At 37.4% G+C, this 17,878-nt stretch overlaps 1 protein-coding gene across 2 annotated transcripts in view; it reads right to left on the reverse strand.

The window, feature by feature from the left end:
- The window catches only part of NME7 (NME/NM23 family member 7), a 253,854-nt gene that overhangs the window by 180,749 nt on the left and 55,227 nt on the right, over positions 1-17,878 (reverse strand). For both annotated transcript variants that reach the window (XM_039241877.1, XM_039241878.1), the window contains exons 5-6: positions 15,635-15,685; positions 12,898-13,105 (exon numbers count right to left, since the gene is read on the reverse strand). In XM_039241877.1, coding sequence (XP_039097808.1) covers positions 12,898-13,105; positions 15,635-15,685 — 259 coding nt within the window. The remainder of the gene's footprint in view (positions 1-12,897; positions 13,106-15,634; positions 15,686-17,878) is intronic.

Consider the following 17,878-nt stretch of genomic DNA (forward strand, 5'->3'; position numbering starts at 1 on the left):
ATTTATTTGAGAGAAAGAAAATGACATGATTACTTTTAAAGTTTCATAGTATAAATTCTTTGCTTCAAATTTTCTAAAAACTACTTTTACGAAGACTGATTAACTGAACCCTGTTTTAAGTCTTGTAATCAAAAGATAATATAAAAAAGTACAATGAAAGTAATGAGAACATGTATCATTCTGCCCTAGGATTAAAACTAATAACATCTTAACATACTTTGAATATTGGAAGTAATGAATATAAAGTTCTTATTTTCCTCAAAGCATTAGTTCACAGACACAGGTCCAATTTTAGATTTTTTATTGAAATATGTAAAATTAAAAACTAGGGTTTCTTTGTAGAAATAGATTAGTATTTAAGAATCAGAACTACAAAATTAGTTTTAACTAATTAGTTTAAACTAGTTCTAGCATACAATTAAATCATACAAGCTTTATTTTATAACCAGATTCAGTCTATGTTATCTGCTTTGCACATGGTTCACTAAGACAACAACTCAGCAATTTGAACTAGCCACAAACACAGTCACACTAATTAATTCTTTTAATTATTTAGACAAATGCTTTCCGCCCAAAGCTTTTCCTTTTATTTCCAGTATACCCTATAAATCCCTCTGTCCAAAGCTCCAAAGAACTCTACCAATGTGTAAAGGACCACTCCAAACATCACTGACTCCAGGAGGAGGCCTTTTGTGATGTCCCCAATCAAAACTGTGGCTATTTGGGTAACTGCCCTTCCCAAGTTTTAAATTTGAAGCAAGTGACTAACCTGCATGGCTTTGCAGGTCCCTTAGCATCTGACACAAATGCCTCAAACTAAGTATTCATTTACCCTCGAATTTAAAAATTGAAAGATCATAGGAAGTGTTAATGTGGCCACACTGATGTACAATTTTGAAAACCACAGAGAACGTGAGGGATTGTTCAAACTGTAGTGTATACACCAGTGCAGTTCTGGCGGTAAGACATCTTAGAATTAAGTGTTCTATTCCTTAGACATTGGATATTTTCCTATCACATTGCCGTCTTTGTTTATGACTCTCCTTGATCGTAACAACAGCAACGTCCACTTCTAGTCCTGCATCAGACGACTTGATTACCTACTCTCAGAGGAACTGTATGATCCAGGTGAAAACTCCACCCCTATGGGGTCCTGACAGGTAATGAATGAATGAAGTCAACTTGACACAGCAAGAGGGTTGCAGCCTGGAAAGAAAGTGCCTCCTCTGGAGCTCCTGTTTCTCTGCTTCCTTTCCAACAAAACTCCTCAAAAGGGGGGGAGGGGTCTTTATTCTCTTTCTTTACTTTTCACCTCCATTCTCTCTTAAAGTGGCAATCACTTGTGTTTGCAAACTGCTCAGTGTGACCTCTGCATTGCCAAGTCCTCTGGCTACTTCTCAGCCCTCATCCCCTGGCCCAAACAGGATTTGACACAGGTGATCTCTCTCTACATCCTGGAATGCTTTCGTCCCTTGACTTTCTTCCTGCCTCACTGGCTGCTCCTCCTCAGTCTCCTCTGACGGTTTTCTCCCATGTGGCTGACCCCTGTGTTGGCGAGCTCCGGGGTCCATCTTCTATCTACCGGCACTCTCTCGATGAGCTCAAGTCCCATGTCTTTAAATGCCACCTGTATTCTGATGGCTCCCACGTTTCTGCCTCCAGTCCAACCTCCTCCCTAAATTCCACACCCATATCAAAGCCACTACCACTTATAGAGGATTCACATTTAAAATGTCCTGATTTCCAGTCTCCCATAAAATCTGTTCACTCGCACCCTATTTTCCCATCGTTCCAACTGCACAGGCCAAAGGAAAGAACTTTGAGTGATCCCTGATTCCTCTCCTTTCCTTGGCCATCCATCTAATCTCTCAGAAAATCCTTTATAACATGTCCAGAATCCAACCACTTCCATATCGGACACCCGGTCCATGACTATCACCAATTCTCCCTTTGACAACTGCTCTAACCTCCTAACTGATCTGCCATTCCAACTTTTCCCCCAACACACCTACACCCACCTGGCCTGATCTATTCTTAACACTGCAGACAGCACAAAACCTGCAAAACACATGCTGCTCCCTGCACAGAACACTCCAGTAGCCTTTTATCTCATTCAGCATGAAGTTTAAGGTTCTAGATGTCTACAAGGCCTTATTATAGGCTCTGGTCCCTAGGCTCCAGCTATACCTTGAGCTAATCATCTATTTCCACAAAAAAAACATTTAGATTTCTGTTCCGGCACCAGTGACCCCACCCACTCACTGTTTAAACACAGCAAACAAGTTCCCACCTCAGAACCTTTGCCAGGTATTGTTCCCTTTCTCGCAGAACACTCTTCCTCTCTGATACCTGCATGGTTTCTCCCTCACTTCCTTCTCATCTCTGCTCAAACCAGAGACTGTGAGGGCTTCCTGACATAGATTTGTATTCATATAAATATATTTAACAGCATTCCTCACTTCTACTCAACACACAGTCCTTCCTCCACCCTGGTCTTTTTCTATCCCTTCCCCTGCTTTATCATCTTCATAGCACTTACCACCTGACTTGTTTTATGTCTATTTATTTATTATCTGGCATCCCCTTCACCATCAGAACTGATGTAGGCTCCAAGGAAGCCAGGACCCAGTTTGGCCCTAGCAGCTTCTCAATATAACGAAATGACTGAAATTCAGAAACTAATAAATCCTGCATGTGCTGAATAAGATACATCTATCCACGCTGCACACATGAGAAAGCCTTGAGTCATAAGCCCTTACATGTTAGCAAGTGGCAAAGTCAGGATCTGGATCCAGTTCACAGTGGTTCCAAAGCCCTGGACTTTGTCCACTACCTGTCCTTCAAAAGTAAAGAAGCTGTGCTAACCTGTTCCACCTCTAGTTGAACCAATTATTGGGCCAATTATTTTTGTCTCGATTTTCCTCTCTTTTCTTCCTCAATTTTTAAAAATGAAAATGCCAGCTTTCCAAGTACTCATTTACATATGCTGAATAAATATGTGTTTCAGGCAAGGTTTTACTTAAATATACCTTCTCAGTTGAACGCGAGTAATTCTATTTTATGCCTTTGCTTACTCTTTCTCCCTGTGCAGGCTGTCCTATCGTCCCAGTGATTAATCTAAGCTGACATTTGCAAGAGCACTTCTACTAGGTCATTGTTATGGCAACTAATTTAGAGACTTCACACAACAAATGTAATAGTCGCAAAAAAAAAAATAAAATAAAATAAATGTTGGCATTCCTTTGTGATTTGAGCTGCTTAAGCATTTTACATAAGACTCCTCTCCCACCTAGGGTCCCTGCTATTACTCTTAGCCTTTTACATATTCCTGAACTGCCTAGCAGAAATATGTAACTTTACTAAAAAGACTCCATGAGTCTTTGCTTTTTGAACTATATCTTACTTAACACATTGTAACAAAACAGCTGCACTGTTTCATAAATTTCACCTAAGACCCCATGGTAATCTCACTGAAACATCTGACTAATCTACATTGAATGATTGCTGGTTAAAAGTTTCTCCAAAACTTTCATATAGTAATTTTAAATATCATTTTTGTAAGTGCCTCAGACTAAACATGAAAACACTGAACTTTCTCTCTATATACCCTAACACCAAATAAGAAATCTGTTCTCAGAAAATCCAAAACTTTAAGAAATGAAAGTCACGTGATCAATGCAGCCTTATTTACAAATCAAAAAGAGAGAACCTAACAAGACATCCAAAAGTAAGGGGATATTTAAATAAATCATGTTATATCCATATAACAAAATATTCCGTAGTCAATAAAATTTACTCTTATGATAATATTGTAACATGAAAAATACCAAATTAAGTGAAAAAATTAATTAATTAATTAATTGATTAATTAATCAAGTTAAAATCATGTACATGGTGTTTACTATGTAAATTATATAAATGGTCAAGGGAATGAGATGGAAGGAATATTCCATAAACAAACTGTAAACATCAGTGGCAGGATTACTAATGCTAAATCTTCTTCTCCACTTGCCAAATTCTCTGAAAGTGTTTCCATCACTAACATAGTCTAAAAGACTATAATGTTTAAAACAAGGGAAGCCGCTACTTCTGGTATCCACAGTGGAGACTGGCGGTTAAACACGGGGCTCTGCAGCCAGAGCTGCCTGGGCTCAAGTTGTCAGGAGGCCAAGGTGCTTAAATTCACGGAGTTTCAGTTCCTGGTAAATTGGGATGATATAAGCGACTATACAGGAGATTGTGAGAGTTAAATCAGATACCAAAGCGTGTGGAATGACGCCTGCGACACAGTGAGCACTCAATACACATAAAGTCTGTTGTAGTTTTGAATTCCAAAACATTTTTGAACCGAGGTGACCTAGATCCTGGAGGTATGATGATGAATCGGACATCCTCAAGGAATTCACAGTCTACTGAGAGGATGAACATAAACACAAACACTTTTAAAACATGGTAAGAAATAGTGATGTGCAGTAGGTATGAAGCAAGCCTCAAGGAAGGGTACCTCACAGAACCAGGAAATTGATAACAGTTGAGCAGAGTTGTTGTCACTGATTTTTAAGTTTTGTTGAGGTCTAATGATGATACTTCCAACTGAGTATATTTAAAGGATAAAATTTGATAAGTTTTGACATGTTTACTCCTGAGAAAACATCACCACAATCAAGATAATAAGCATATCAGTCATCCCTCCTTCCTCCGGGCAATTCCTTTCTTCTGCCTCTCCCGGCTTTACCTACCATTAACCATTACCTCCCTTACTGTCAATAAGTTGGCCCAGTAACCAATGATCTGTTTTCCATCATGAATTAGTTTCATTTTTAATAATTTTACTTAAATATAATTATATAGTATGGGCTCTTTAGTCCAGCTTCTTTCACTCAGCAAAATGTTGGGAATGCAATGTAGTGTGTATCAATACTTCATTCTTTTTTATTGCCTAATAGTATTCCACGTGTTAATATCATCGTTTGTTTATCCACTCATCTCTTGGACATTTGGGTTATTTCTAGTTTTTGGATATCACATATAAGGTGCTTATGAACAAAGTTGTTATGTACAAGTCTTTGTATCAATAGTGTCTTCATTTCTCTTGGGAAAATACTTAAAAGTGGAATGGCTGGATCATAGGATAGCTGCATGTTTAACTTTTAGTTATTAAGCGCCAGCCAAACTGGTCACCAAAGTGACTGTACCATTTTAAATTCTCTTCCATCAGCAGCATATGACAGTTCTAGTTTCTCCTCATTCTTGCCACTTGATATGCTCAGTCTTTTAAACCACAGCCATTCTAAAAGGTGTGTAGTGGTAGCTCGTTGTGGTTTTAATTAGTATTTCCATAATGCCAAATGATGTTGGGCACTTTTAATGTGCGCTTATATACCATTCGTGTATCTTCTTTGGTGAAGTAAATGCCTATTAAAAATGTTTGCCCATTTCTAATTGGGATGTTTGTTTTCTTAATAAGTTCAAATCTAATGATGCTGGAGCAATCAGATATCTATATGCAAAACAACAAATTTTGTTCAGACCTTACACCATATATAAAAATTAATTCAAAATGGATCATGGAGCTAAATATAAAACCAAAAACTGTAAAATTTCTAGAAGAAAACAAAAGGGAAAAGTTTTGTGACCCTGAATGAGGTGACAATTTCTTAGATGTGACACAAAAACCACAGCACATCAAAGAACAAATTGATAAACTGGACTTCATCAAAACTAAAAACTTCTACTCATCAAGGTCACTGTTGAAGAAAGTAAAAATGCAAACAATATACAGTGAGAAAGTATTTGCAAATCATGTACTTGGGTAAAAAAAATCTGCATCTGTAATATATAAAGAACTCTGAGCAGAGTTTAAAGGACCAGTAAAAACTACCTGGGCGAAGGGAGAGATGGCGTTCTAGGGCAGAGGCAGAAAGAGTAAAGGCAACAGAGGACGAAGACAGACCACAGTCGAAAGAGGGAGAGGCAGGATGTGAGACTGGAGAAGAGGCGAGCATTCAGATCATTATCATAAAACACAGTAAGGAGCTTCAACTTGATTCTGGGGATAACGCAGTACTCTGGAACATGTTTAGTAGATTCATGACATGGATCAATCAGAATTTTTAGATCTTGTACTTGGAAACCTACGTGGAAGAGGTATTTGAGGGAGAAAAGTTTGAGCCAGAGCTATTGCAGCAGCGCAGTTCACCCAGAACAGTGAGAGGAGGAATGAAGGAAAAGGAGAGAGGTGAAAAAAATGTTTAGAAGATAAATCTACACAACTTTTTATTTATTGAATGTAGGAGACAAAGGAGGCAGAAGAATATTTACTGGCTCTCAAGTTCCTTTGCTAATGGTATGCAGAATACAAAAGGAATAGTTTGGTGAGTTATCAGTTCAGTTTGGGATGCATTATTTGAGTATGAATCTGAAAGACTAAAGAGAACTTTACCTATAGAATTAAGAAGTTGAGTTTTTCACATAAAATTATCTAGTACAATTTATTGACTATCAGTCTATCTCTTGCCCACTGATTTATAATGCCACCAAGATCTCATTACTTATGGGTCATTTCTTGAGTACCCTGTGCTGTTACACTGAAACACTTGTCTACTCCCATACCAACCTCACACTGCTTTTCTACCAAAGCTTTATAAAAGGCTTCCTCCTGCATAAGCAAGTCATCTTATCACCACTTCTTCTTACCCTTCAAAAATTCCTTGGCTCTTTTGGCTCTTCTACACAAGAATTTCATTAAGCTTCATGAAAAAAACTCTGCTACAATTTGACTAGAAATGCACTGAATTTATAGATCAATTTGGAAAAACTTTTTATCATTATGATACTGAATCTTCACATCCACGAACGTGGTATAGATCTTCATTTACTTAAGTCTTTTGTCATGGCCTACAATAAAATTTATGTTTCTCTCCATAAAGATCTCTCACATCTTTTGTTAGGTTTATCCTAAGTACATATACTTTTTTTTTTTAACAATATGAAAGAACTTTCTTTTAAGTTTACATTTTCTAACTGGTTATTTCAGGTGTATCAAAAATACTATTGATTTTTATATATTGATATTATGCACTACAGCCAATCGGTAGAGATTTCAGAACACCATGAAAGTGGAATATTAATAACAGATAATATCTATTAAACACTATGTTTTAGGCACTATGCTAAACACTTATATTTTATTTAATCTGCAGAAGAATACTGTAATGTAGTACAACTACTCCCTTGATCTTATAGACCGAGCCTGAGAAATAGGGCAAAAACATTAGTAGGTGACAGATTGGAGCCTGATTAACATCATCACTCTAAAGGATAGGTGAAGGAAGAAAAGCCTATTAATAAGACACAGATCATGATCTGATAGCTATAAAGAAACATGGACAGTGAGATATCACAAAATCAAAATAGGGTAAAGATTTTCAAAAAGGAGAAAGTGTTCAAACTTAAATGTTGCAGGAAGATACAAAAACAATAGAAATTTTTCCTTGAATTTTGTTATTAAGAGGACATTGACTATGTCAGCCAAAATGATTTTGGTGGAATGAACAGATGAAGCCACACTGTAGTGGCTGCTCTCAATACGTAGTCAAAGGCAACTGAAGAGAAAACTTTAAGTATAGTCTAAGTTTTGGTGCAATCTGGATAAGAAAGAAAAAAAGATTAAATAGGAACTAACAGGAATTTCACATCAAGGAGAGACAATTTGGGGACGCTTGTGTGACGTTTTTGTTTTTTTTTTTTTTAATTTTTTAACGTTTTTATTTATTTCTGAGAGACAGACAGCATGAGCAGGGGAGCGTCAGGGAGAGAGGGAGACACGGAATCTGAAACAGGCTCCAAGCTCTGAGCTAGCTGTCAGCACAGAGCCCGACATGGGACTCGAACCCACGAAGCGCAAGATCATGACCTGAGCCAAAGTCAGACACTTAATCAACTGAGCCACCCAGGAGCCCCAGGTTTTCAGTTTTTAATTCACAGGTACCGTCCTTACTTCCTCATGTGTGCTTTGTGTTGCAGCCAGATTTCTCTTTGACAGCTAACATGATATCCACAATACTCACTCTTCCCAAGACAAGACTCAAGGAAAGGTGCATCCTACAGGGTTCATGACAATGGGGTACTTCAGGGACAAATGTCAGAAAAAGCTAAAAAATTTAAATGTACAAAATAGAAGCAAATATGTTTAAGATATTTCTTTAGGAGGAAGGATTATGGTAGCTAACTCTGCAGAAGCTTCTCCGCTACCAAAAGAAAAAAAAAATCATTCTACAAACTGTATTTGAAGATAGGCACATATGTATGTGCAGCCACAGAAACAAACATATACTTACGACAAGACTACCTTTATCATATTAAAGTATAAAGCTCCTTGCACTTGTGAATCCACTTGTTTTCAGAATCAATAGTACTAAATAAATGCACAACCTATACTAAGTATCAAATAAAAACATGTCTTTTAGGGGCTCCAGACCCATTCCAACGTGTGAATGTTCCCCCACACACAACACCAAAGCAATTCTCCCAGCAGGTGTCCGAGAAATCAACTCAATTCGGGCACTATCTACCCAGAGACAACATCAGATTCAACAGACTAAAGTTCAGTCCTACAAGAGTACCCTCACTGCAGAATCCCGTTACCAACTCCAGGCAACCTATGCTTCCGACGGACTGTCTGTTTACAGACAGAAAGTTCCAACGACCTCTTCCTTCGGTTCAATTAATTTGCTAGAGAGGCTCGCGGAATTTTAGAAAACACTTAAGTTTCCCAGCTTATTAAAGGACATGATAAAGGCTACGAATCAATAGCCAGAGGAAGAGATACACAGGGCAAGGTATGGGGAAAGAGCACACCGCTCTCCCCAATCTCCACTTGTTCACCAACCCCAAAGCCTTCCAAACCCAGTCCTTTTATGAAGCTTCACTATGTAGGCACGGCTGATTAAATCATTGGCCATTGGTTATTCCTTAAGTTTTTATTCAAATTCCGGTTAGTTAAAATACAGTGTAGTATTAGTTTCAGGTGTACAATACAGTGATTCAACAATATCATACAATACCCAGGTGCTCACCATGAGTGCACTCTTTAATCCCCATCAGCTATTTCATGCCCCCCGCCCCCCCAGCCCTTCTCCCCTTCCCAGGGGTCATGAGATAAAGACTGAAAGGTCTCACCCTCTAGCCACACTGTTGGTTCTCTTGGCAACCAGCCTCTGTCCCTAGATGCTTTCCAAAAGTCATTTTATTAACACAACAAAGGACACCTTTATCACCCTCAACACCTAGGAAATTCCAAGGATTTGGAGGAGCTGTGACCCAGAAACTGGACAAAGATCAAATATATATGAAAAAATACTTTGGTCATCTGCATGACCAAATATGTATTTCTCATAAATCATAATACTGCAACATGGTGTAGTCGGACTCAGGGTCAAGATTCATGGTTTGTTCACAAAAGGCACAGAATATTTGTAAGGTAAAACGTCTTGAGAAAAATATAAAAATTATATGCTCACATTTTTCCATTTCTTCTCATTTTACTTGTATCAAAGTTTTTAATACAGAAACTTTAAAAATATATTGTTCACCAATGGGAAGTAACTAGGGAGTTTTCATGACCAATACCAGAATTCAATCACCATTTGCTATGTGCCACGCAGGTTCTATTGATCAAAACACGAAAATCCCTCCCCTCACAGTGCTCACTGATGGAATCATCTAATATATAAATACATATGGAACCTAAATTGTCTAAAACCTGACCAGCATACTTGTGTTTAAACTTATTAAATAAACTGCTAGAAATGGATGGGGTAAGATAATAATGGAGGGAAATAGGAGGCAAATATCAATGAACATGGTCAGTGACTTTCAGGTCAGCCCCCATTTATTTCATTAATTTTTTATTCCTATCACTTATGTAATATCTTAAAAGATCTGATTGGTAATTTAACTATAGAAAGTAATACTACATTTAGAGTGATTGTCTACTACTAAGATCAAAGGTCAAAGACTATAATCAGTCTCGCACACTCCATTGACTACCAGACCCTCCTGTCAAGTTCGCTTCACAAAACCACAGCCACGGTTGACGTCAACTCTCCACCTACTCTGCACCTACACCCACGTGGCTGACCAAGGACAGAGAACAACCACACTCAGAATTCATAACCATGAACATCAGATGGGCCACTGAGTCAGCAGAGCACCCATATTTCCCTAATTGCTTCCTCTTCCTAGTCTTTCTGATGATTATTTCACATCTTCTCTCTCTTCAAACCAATAAACACCTTCTCCCTCATTCTCACTTTTAGCTGTTTTTGACCTTGCTCCCTATTGTCATAATTAAGAAAAGGGAATCAGAATCAGTATCTGCACCCACACATCTTGCTACAGACAACTACCCCTGTACCCACGCGCAGTCAATCTGGGCTCTAATTTCCATTCCTTCTTACCTAATCAAGGACATTGTGCCAGTAAGTCTCACTTTTTTTTCTATATCCTCAATTTTTCACATCTGTAATTCTTCTCATCTTAAAAAAAAATGTTTTTTTTCAGATACCACCTTATTTCTTTCAACTTCCAGCAACACTCCTAAAAAATTTGTCTTCCTGTCCTCTAATTTGCTTTGAAATCCACTCCAGCAGGACTTTGCCTCCACTCCTCTATCCCTTACAAACTCCACCAATGTACTCTCCATTGCAAAATCCAATGGTCAATTTCAGTGCCCTTATTTCTTGATAGATCTGCCTCACCTGATCCCACTGATCATTCTCTCCCCTTTGACTATTTTCCTCACTTGGCTTTCCTCCTGTGCTGCTGCTTCTTCTTCAGCCTTTTCCTAGGAACACAAAGACTCCATCTTTGTTCTCCTTTCTTCTCTATCTGTACTTTCTCCTGGGTAATCTTTAACCATTCTCAAGGCTTTGATACCATTTCGATGCCAATGATCCCATATTTTCTAGTCCAGACCTCCCTCCGCAACTCCAAACTCCTATAATTAAATTTTTTGCCCACCATCTCTCTACTTTGATCATTAACATGCATGTTAAATTTGCAATGTCCAAAATGTTAACCCCTGAGTTTCCATCCATACTGATTCTAGCCATAGCTTTCCTTATTTCAGTGTAGGTAAACTGCAGCCTTCCAAGTTGTTCACGGCAAGAACTTTGGAGTAATCCCTGATATCAATTTTTCTCATACTCTACATTTAATCTGGAAGGAAATCTTGTTCATTTGACCTTCAACTATTAAAATGTATCTTAAAATGTATCTATATACACCTCTCAATGCCACCACCCTGGTCCAAGCCATCATCTCCCTGGATTATTGTGACAGCCTCTTAACTGGGCGCCCTGCTGCCATTCTTGTCCACTACAGACTGTGCTCGATGCAGTAGCCAGCGTGGCCCTTTCACAGGCCAGCTCTAACCCTGCATGAGGTCCCAGTTTTCCTCTGAGAAAATGTCAAAAATACTACCGTGGTCTACAAAACCATGTGCTATCTCCCCTGATTATTTCTATGACCTCATCAGTCCCTCCTTCCCTCACTCTCAGTCAACTCCACTGTCCTCTTTACTGTTGATTGAACAAGCCAGGCAGAAATTCACTATTCAAGCAAGATGGTCAGTGCCTGGGACGCAGTGAATAAAGGAAAGACTAACTGGAGATAAAGCCAGAGAGACAGATGGTAATCAGATCAAGTAGAGCTCTGGAGCCCACATTAACGACGTGGGATTCTATTGTAAAAGAGATAAAAATTCACCAAAGAGTTGTCAATAGTTAAATTGTTAATCTGATTTGTTTTTCAAAGATCACTCTTAGCCTGGTTAATTTTATGTGGGCAAGGTAAATTTTTCATAAACTGAGTGTCAGTCAGAGAAGAGGAAAGGGGAATGAGAAGGCTTACGCAGTAGTCCAGACAAAATATAACAATGACTTAGGCCACAACAATCACATTCAAGGTCTAATTTGAAGGGAAAACTTAAAGGATCTGTTGACAGAGCTGTAAGAAAAAGAAAAATTTGATTATTCTAAAATTGCCTAACATTATTTTAATGAAAGCATGACCAGACTAAAAACCATCTTAAATTAGCTGAGAAATTTCTCATGACACTAAGAATAAATGTGCAACTTCATTAAATCAACATCAGCATAAAGCCAGTAAAATACCTTATTTATATGGATTTAAAATAAGGAGTAATTGTAAGAAGCATAAAAACTTTTTCATAAACACTAGCTACATATAGGAAAAGAAAAGGATATTAAGCTTGAAAAGAATTTTAAGTAGGAGTCAGGAAAAATATATTAAATAATGCTTTATTTCTGAATATTTACTATCAATAAAGTAGTCTTATATGAATTCAGTAATTCAAACATTTATGAGCCTGAATAATTGAAATGGTTTTGGAACAAAAATTAGGATGACAAGTATTTTAATTGGAGAAAACTCATCTTGACCATGACCAAGTTACTGGTTCACAAAAGAGACATATTATTTTTTTTTAATTTTTTTTTTTTTTTATTTCTAGGAGAGAGAGAGAGACAGCATGAGCAGGGGAGGGTCAGAAAGAGAGGGAGTCACAGACTGAAACAGGCTCCAGGCTCTCAGCTGGCAGTCAGCACAGAGCCCGACGCGGGGCTCGAACCCACGAACCGCAAGATCATGACCTAAGCGAACGTCGGACGCTTAACCGACTAAGCCACCCAGGTGCCCCAAAAGAGACATATTATTGAAATACTGTTTAACCCTAGGCAACAGGTCAAAGATTTTCTCTACTACTGGGTCACCTGTATGAATCTACCCTAAGTTAGCAGTGACAGAAATGTTTTCCTCTCACATAAAACATCTGACAAAGCAAAAACAGAATAAAATATTTTTTAAAAACCTTACTCTGGCAGCAGAAGCAAAAGAATCAGGGCCATGAGCTGCATTTCTTATGCCATCTGTTCCAAAGAGGGCTCTCAGGCTTCCAGGAGCATCCGTACGTGCCATACTGGAGTTTGCAGGCCCAAGCAGTCTTTTCCATTCACATATAGCATCATCTCTTAAAATCTCCATGGCGACAGTAGGACCACTCGTAATAAACTGGATCAGCTCACTACAAAACAGGTAAGAGACTGATTCGCTTCATTTTCCTGTCAAGCTATGGATCTCTACTCACAAGATACAATTGGAGTGTTTCAACACACGCATGGATAGTATGATCTCGGAACTGTCAGATACAGTGAATTCTACATAGGCAAAATAAATTTTTGTAAGTTGAGTGTCCTGCAGCAGCGTGAGTCACTACACATCGCTGCTGGTATCAAATTATTTACTGTTAGCAAAGCAAAAAAAAGCCAATGTTTCACTTAAGTAAGACTACTTCATTGACTCGAAATGCCTATGGTAACCTATGCTTTTCCCATTGCCCTGAAAGGTAAAGAAGGATTTTCCTTTTTATTTTCATGTGGTTTACCACTGCAGTTAAGTCATACTTCTAATATAGAAAGTGATGAGGGTGATGTCTTATTACATATTTATAGTAAGAATTCATTTACTTTTGTGTAGATTAGAATTCAAAGAACCACAGTATACTTTCAGTCAATAAACACAGAGCTGGGCTCGTGATACGGAAAAAAAACAACAAAACAAAACAAATCAACAGGCCTCGAAAAATATCCTCTTACTATAAAAGCTACTCTGGGATATTCCTATCTTGAGTTTTACAGAGTACACATAGGTTCTTGATGAAAACTCCGGCTCTGAGTCACAACACCCCAGCCCATGAAAACAATACCTCATTTCCCTTCTCGGCTTCCCTATGTGGATAAGGCAGCCATGACAGGTTTAACCTGGAGACAAGTGACACCATTCCTCCTACTGTTTGGGGCAGGGACCGAACACTTTTCAAAGCAAGCCAATGTTTCTCCGTCTTCCAAGCTACGAGAGAGGGACAGAGCCCTCCAGGAGAAAAGCACGTGGTGTGACAAACCCTTTTGTACCTACTAACTCTTGACTGTTTTAACATACTTCCTTCCCTCATGAATCATGTTATGAGTTAACTCCCTTTTTAAATCACTGCAATTCATTTTGAAGAGGATTTCTAAAAAATAGTATGTACAAAGAAGTATTCATATGCTCTATCCTTTAAAAGGCCCACATGACATCTACATACATATTCTTATAGGACTTAGTAGCCAAAAAAATTAGACGTAAGGAACCCACATCAAGGGAACAAATCCATTTTTATCTATTCAATAAGCACTTAACAATTACCTACTACAAGTCAGAATATTCAATGATATCCTGGCCTCAAGAAACTTATAATCTAATGTCCTAGTATTACAGAATTCTCAAAACACATAGTAGAATAAGCCTATAACATGAGTGTGGCATGTAAGAATGCAGAGAAAGGTATGTCTGATCATAAAAAACACTGTCTCATGAGACTATTTCCCATTAATGCAGGTACATCTTTTATTGTGTCTTTCATAATACCAGAAAACTAGGTAATTCACCCACTTAATAAAATATACTGCCTACTAATTACATATAAGATACAAACATAAAGCAAGACTATAATAATTTCCAAGAAAACAGTATATGCTAACAAGGCTTGAGAATATTTTAAACTGCTTGATTTAAAACAATCTATAACATAATTTTCACTTATACAATTAAAAGAAAAACACGATCACATGCAAGGATACCAAGCAGTATGTTTACTATAGCAGCCTGACTAATATCCTTCTTAGAAATGTAAGCACTTCTTCGACAAAGGTAATATGCACCTCACAGCATTCAAACGTTTAGAACATAAATTCAGTTTCTAATATATAATAGCTGCGATATTTCAAGGAACGAAAGTAACGGCTCTGTGAACATTGTTTCATGTACACAAGAATGCCAAAATAAGAAAGTTTAAAAAACACAGCAAAAATACTCAACACAGGGGCTCCTGCTTGGTCATTAGAGCATGCAACTCTTGATCTTGGGGTTGTGAGTTCGAGCCCCACGTTGAGTGTAGATTACTTAAATAAAATTTTTAAAACCCTTAAAAACTGTGGGGCACCTGGGTGGATTAGTCAGTTAAGCATCTGACTCTTGATTTTGGCCCAGGTCAGGTTTCAATGGTCTGTGAGTTCGAGCCCCACATCCAGTTCCATGCCAACAGTGTGGAGCCCGCTTTGGACTCTCCCTCTCCCCATCCCTCTTTGCCCCTCCCCTTGTGCACACGTGTGCTCTTGCTCTCTCTTTCTCTCTCTCTCTCTCTCAAAATAAATAAGCTTGAAAATAATAATAAAAACATTAAAAAATACTCAACATAAAATATAATTATCACTGTTTTACTCTACTGAAATCTAAAAAGAAAGCTATGTCTCTTATAATTTAAATAAATCATCCTATTTGCTTCTGATTAAAGTTGAAGATATTTAATGGTAAAATAAGGATTCTAATTTAATAAAAGGACAAAAAAAACACACCCCAATTCTTAGAAAATGGTTCTCTACAGTTACAAAATGTTGCTATGGTCCTTTTGACAGATTATTTTCATATCACAAATTTTTGAATTGTAAAACTATAATTCTTTAGTTTTTCAGAATATCCTCCGTTGTAAACTGCTTGCCCCAAATTCAGCACCTACTTTAAAAAGGGCCTTGACTGATGGTCTATATGAAAATCTGTTGCTTCTTTCCTGTAAAATAATCAAAATGACAACAGTTAAGAATTACATTAAAAATTTATTGTAGCTTGCATTAATAAAATAAAATAAAGATGAAATCTTCTACTTATTTGATCAGCATGGAACTGATTAATGACTTTTCACTAAATATTCTGCTCAAATTGTCCCACCTCTCAAATTTTTTGGGAGTTGAATATCTATTAAGATGTAAAATTACAATGAATGTAAGAGGCAATATTTACTTTTCTCCTCATGTTATCTATTATCTTCTCTTTCACCAGCATCTTTAATATTCTTGAAACACAGTATAACATTTGACCAATAAGAATTATTTGTTCTTTAGAAGTGAAATAAGTTACATTTAAAAATACAAATAGACCTTCATATTCAAAATCTGTCACTTTCTTCTACAGGCTTTAAACTTGAAAGGTTGGGCTAGAATTTTAACAGCTACAGTTTTCTCTCTGAAATCTCTGCCAAGGATCTTGTGTTTTTATAATCTGTTTGACAAATTAAGCATATCAATGTATTCTTCTTGATTATTAATATATTAAAAACAAATCCTTTAATTAACATCACCAGAAAAGAAAGGCCAATGTGGAGATATTCAGAATTTACTAAGGGCAATAGGATTTACGTTTTAAATCTGTATTCCCACAAAAGAAAACCTATAGAGACACTGAAAGAATAACAGATTAAACTGACTGGCTAAAAAATCTAAGCAACTTTTTATTTTAATCAAATCAGGTGTCTCTCAAACTCAATTTAAAAGGCTTTAAACTGAGTGCATAGTATATGACAAATAAGTTAGCATTAACTACTTTTTAAAATATCAAAGAAGTTAAAGGCACCTCTAGCAAAGGATTATCCTTTCAGGCATGATAATTAACTTAGTCTGCAGTGTTTTAAGATCTTTATGAGCCTACTACCAAATGAATTCACAGAGTAAGCTACAGCAGGCATGCTCTTATTGAAACCAAATGTACTGAAATATTTTCTTTGGTTAGGAGCAGACTATGAAAATTGTACTTTTCGAGTATAAAAAATAATTAATAAAAACTCATCCCAAGAAATAAGAGGGGAAGAAAACTCATCTTTCTAGAACCTATTATACCAACATTAAATCATTTTATTTATCACAACAATATATTGAAATTGGTACGATCACCGGCATTTTGCTTATGAAAATAATGAAGTTCAACATGATTACATAACTTACCCAGGTAAAGTGCTGGAAAGGGAAGGAGGGTCAGGGAGTCAAACCCAAATCTCTTGCTGCAAATCTCTATTTATGCCCTTTCTGTTACCAGCTACAGAGGGTCAGAAGAATTCACAAAAATGAAATGGATATATTGTACTGTAGCCTAAAATGAGGTAAAACTGAATGTCTGAAAAACTCACGTGAGAGCATTGTAAAAGAATTAGCAGCAAGGGGCGCCTGAGTGGCTCAGCTGGTTAAACATCTGACTCCTGATTTCGGCTCAGGTCATGATCTCATGGTTCGTGAGTTCGAGCCCCACATCAGCCCCCATGCTGACAATGTGGCTCTACTTTGGATTCTTTTCCTCTCTCTCTCTCTCTCTCTCTCTCTCTCTCTCTCTCTCTGTCCCTCCTTTGCTCACTTGCTTTCTCTCAAAATAAACAAACTTAGAAATAAAATTTAAAAAAAGACTTAGCAGCAAGATGACTAAAACAACCAATTCTAAACTTTTCAACACAACTGAGCCTCTAAAAAAGAAAAAAACCAATCATCATCTTTACCACCGAAGAAAAGACAAATCTTAATTAACATGTCACCGACCCCATAGTTAGCTCCATTCAACATCCAAAATTGGAACCAAGATGAAAGTTCATGAATTTTTCCCATCAAGTGCATCACCACAGAAAGGAGTTTTACTGTTTTGTTATGTCTTGCTGTGTTTTTATAAGGAAATCACTCTCCCACAAAGATTTATCCATTAATTCTTTCATGAAATAAATATTTACTTAGTGCCTCCCTTGAATCAGGCACTGATCCAAGAACTAGAAGTTCAAAGTCAGATGCAACTCAGCCGCTGCCTTTCATACACTGCCACGATTGGGGAACTGACATTTGAACAAACAAGTTTAGTAAAGACTCAGGTGCTGGGAGACAGTCCTCCATGGGTCTCCAGTGCTCCTATCGTGACTGATTGGGTGTGCTTACAAGGTCCCAGCTCCCCTCTC

This window comes from Hyaena hyaena, unplaced genomic scaffold (genome assembly GCF_003009895.1).
Source record: "Hyaena hyaena isolate Hyena2069 unplaced genomic scaffold, ASM300989v1 scaffold_201, whole genome shotgun sequence".
In the NCBI taxonomy this organism is placed as follows: Eukaryota; Metazoa; Chordata; class Mammalia; order Carnivora; family Hyaenidae; genus Hyaena; species Hyaena hyaena.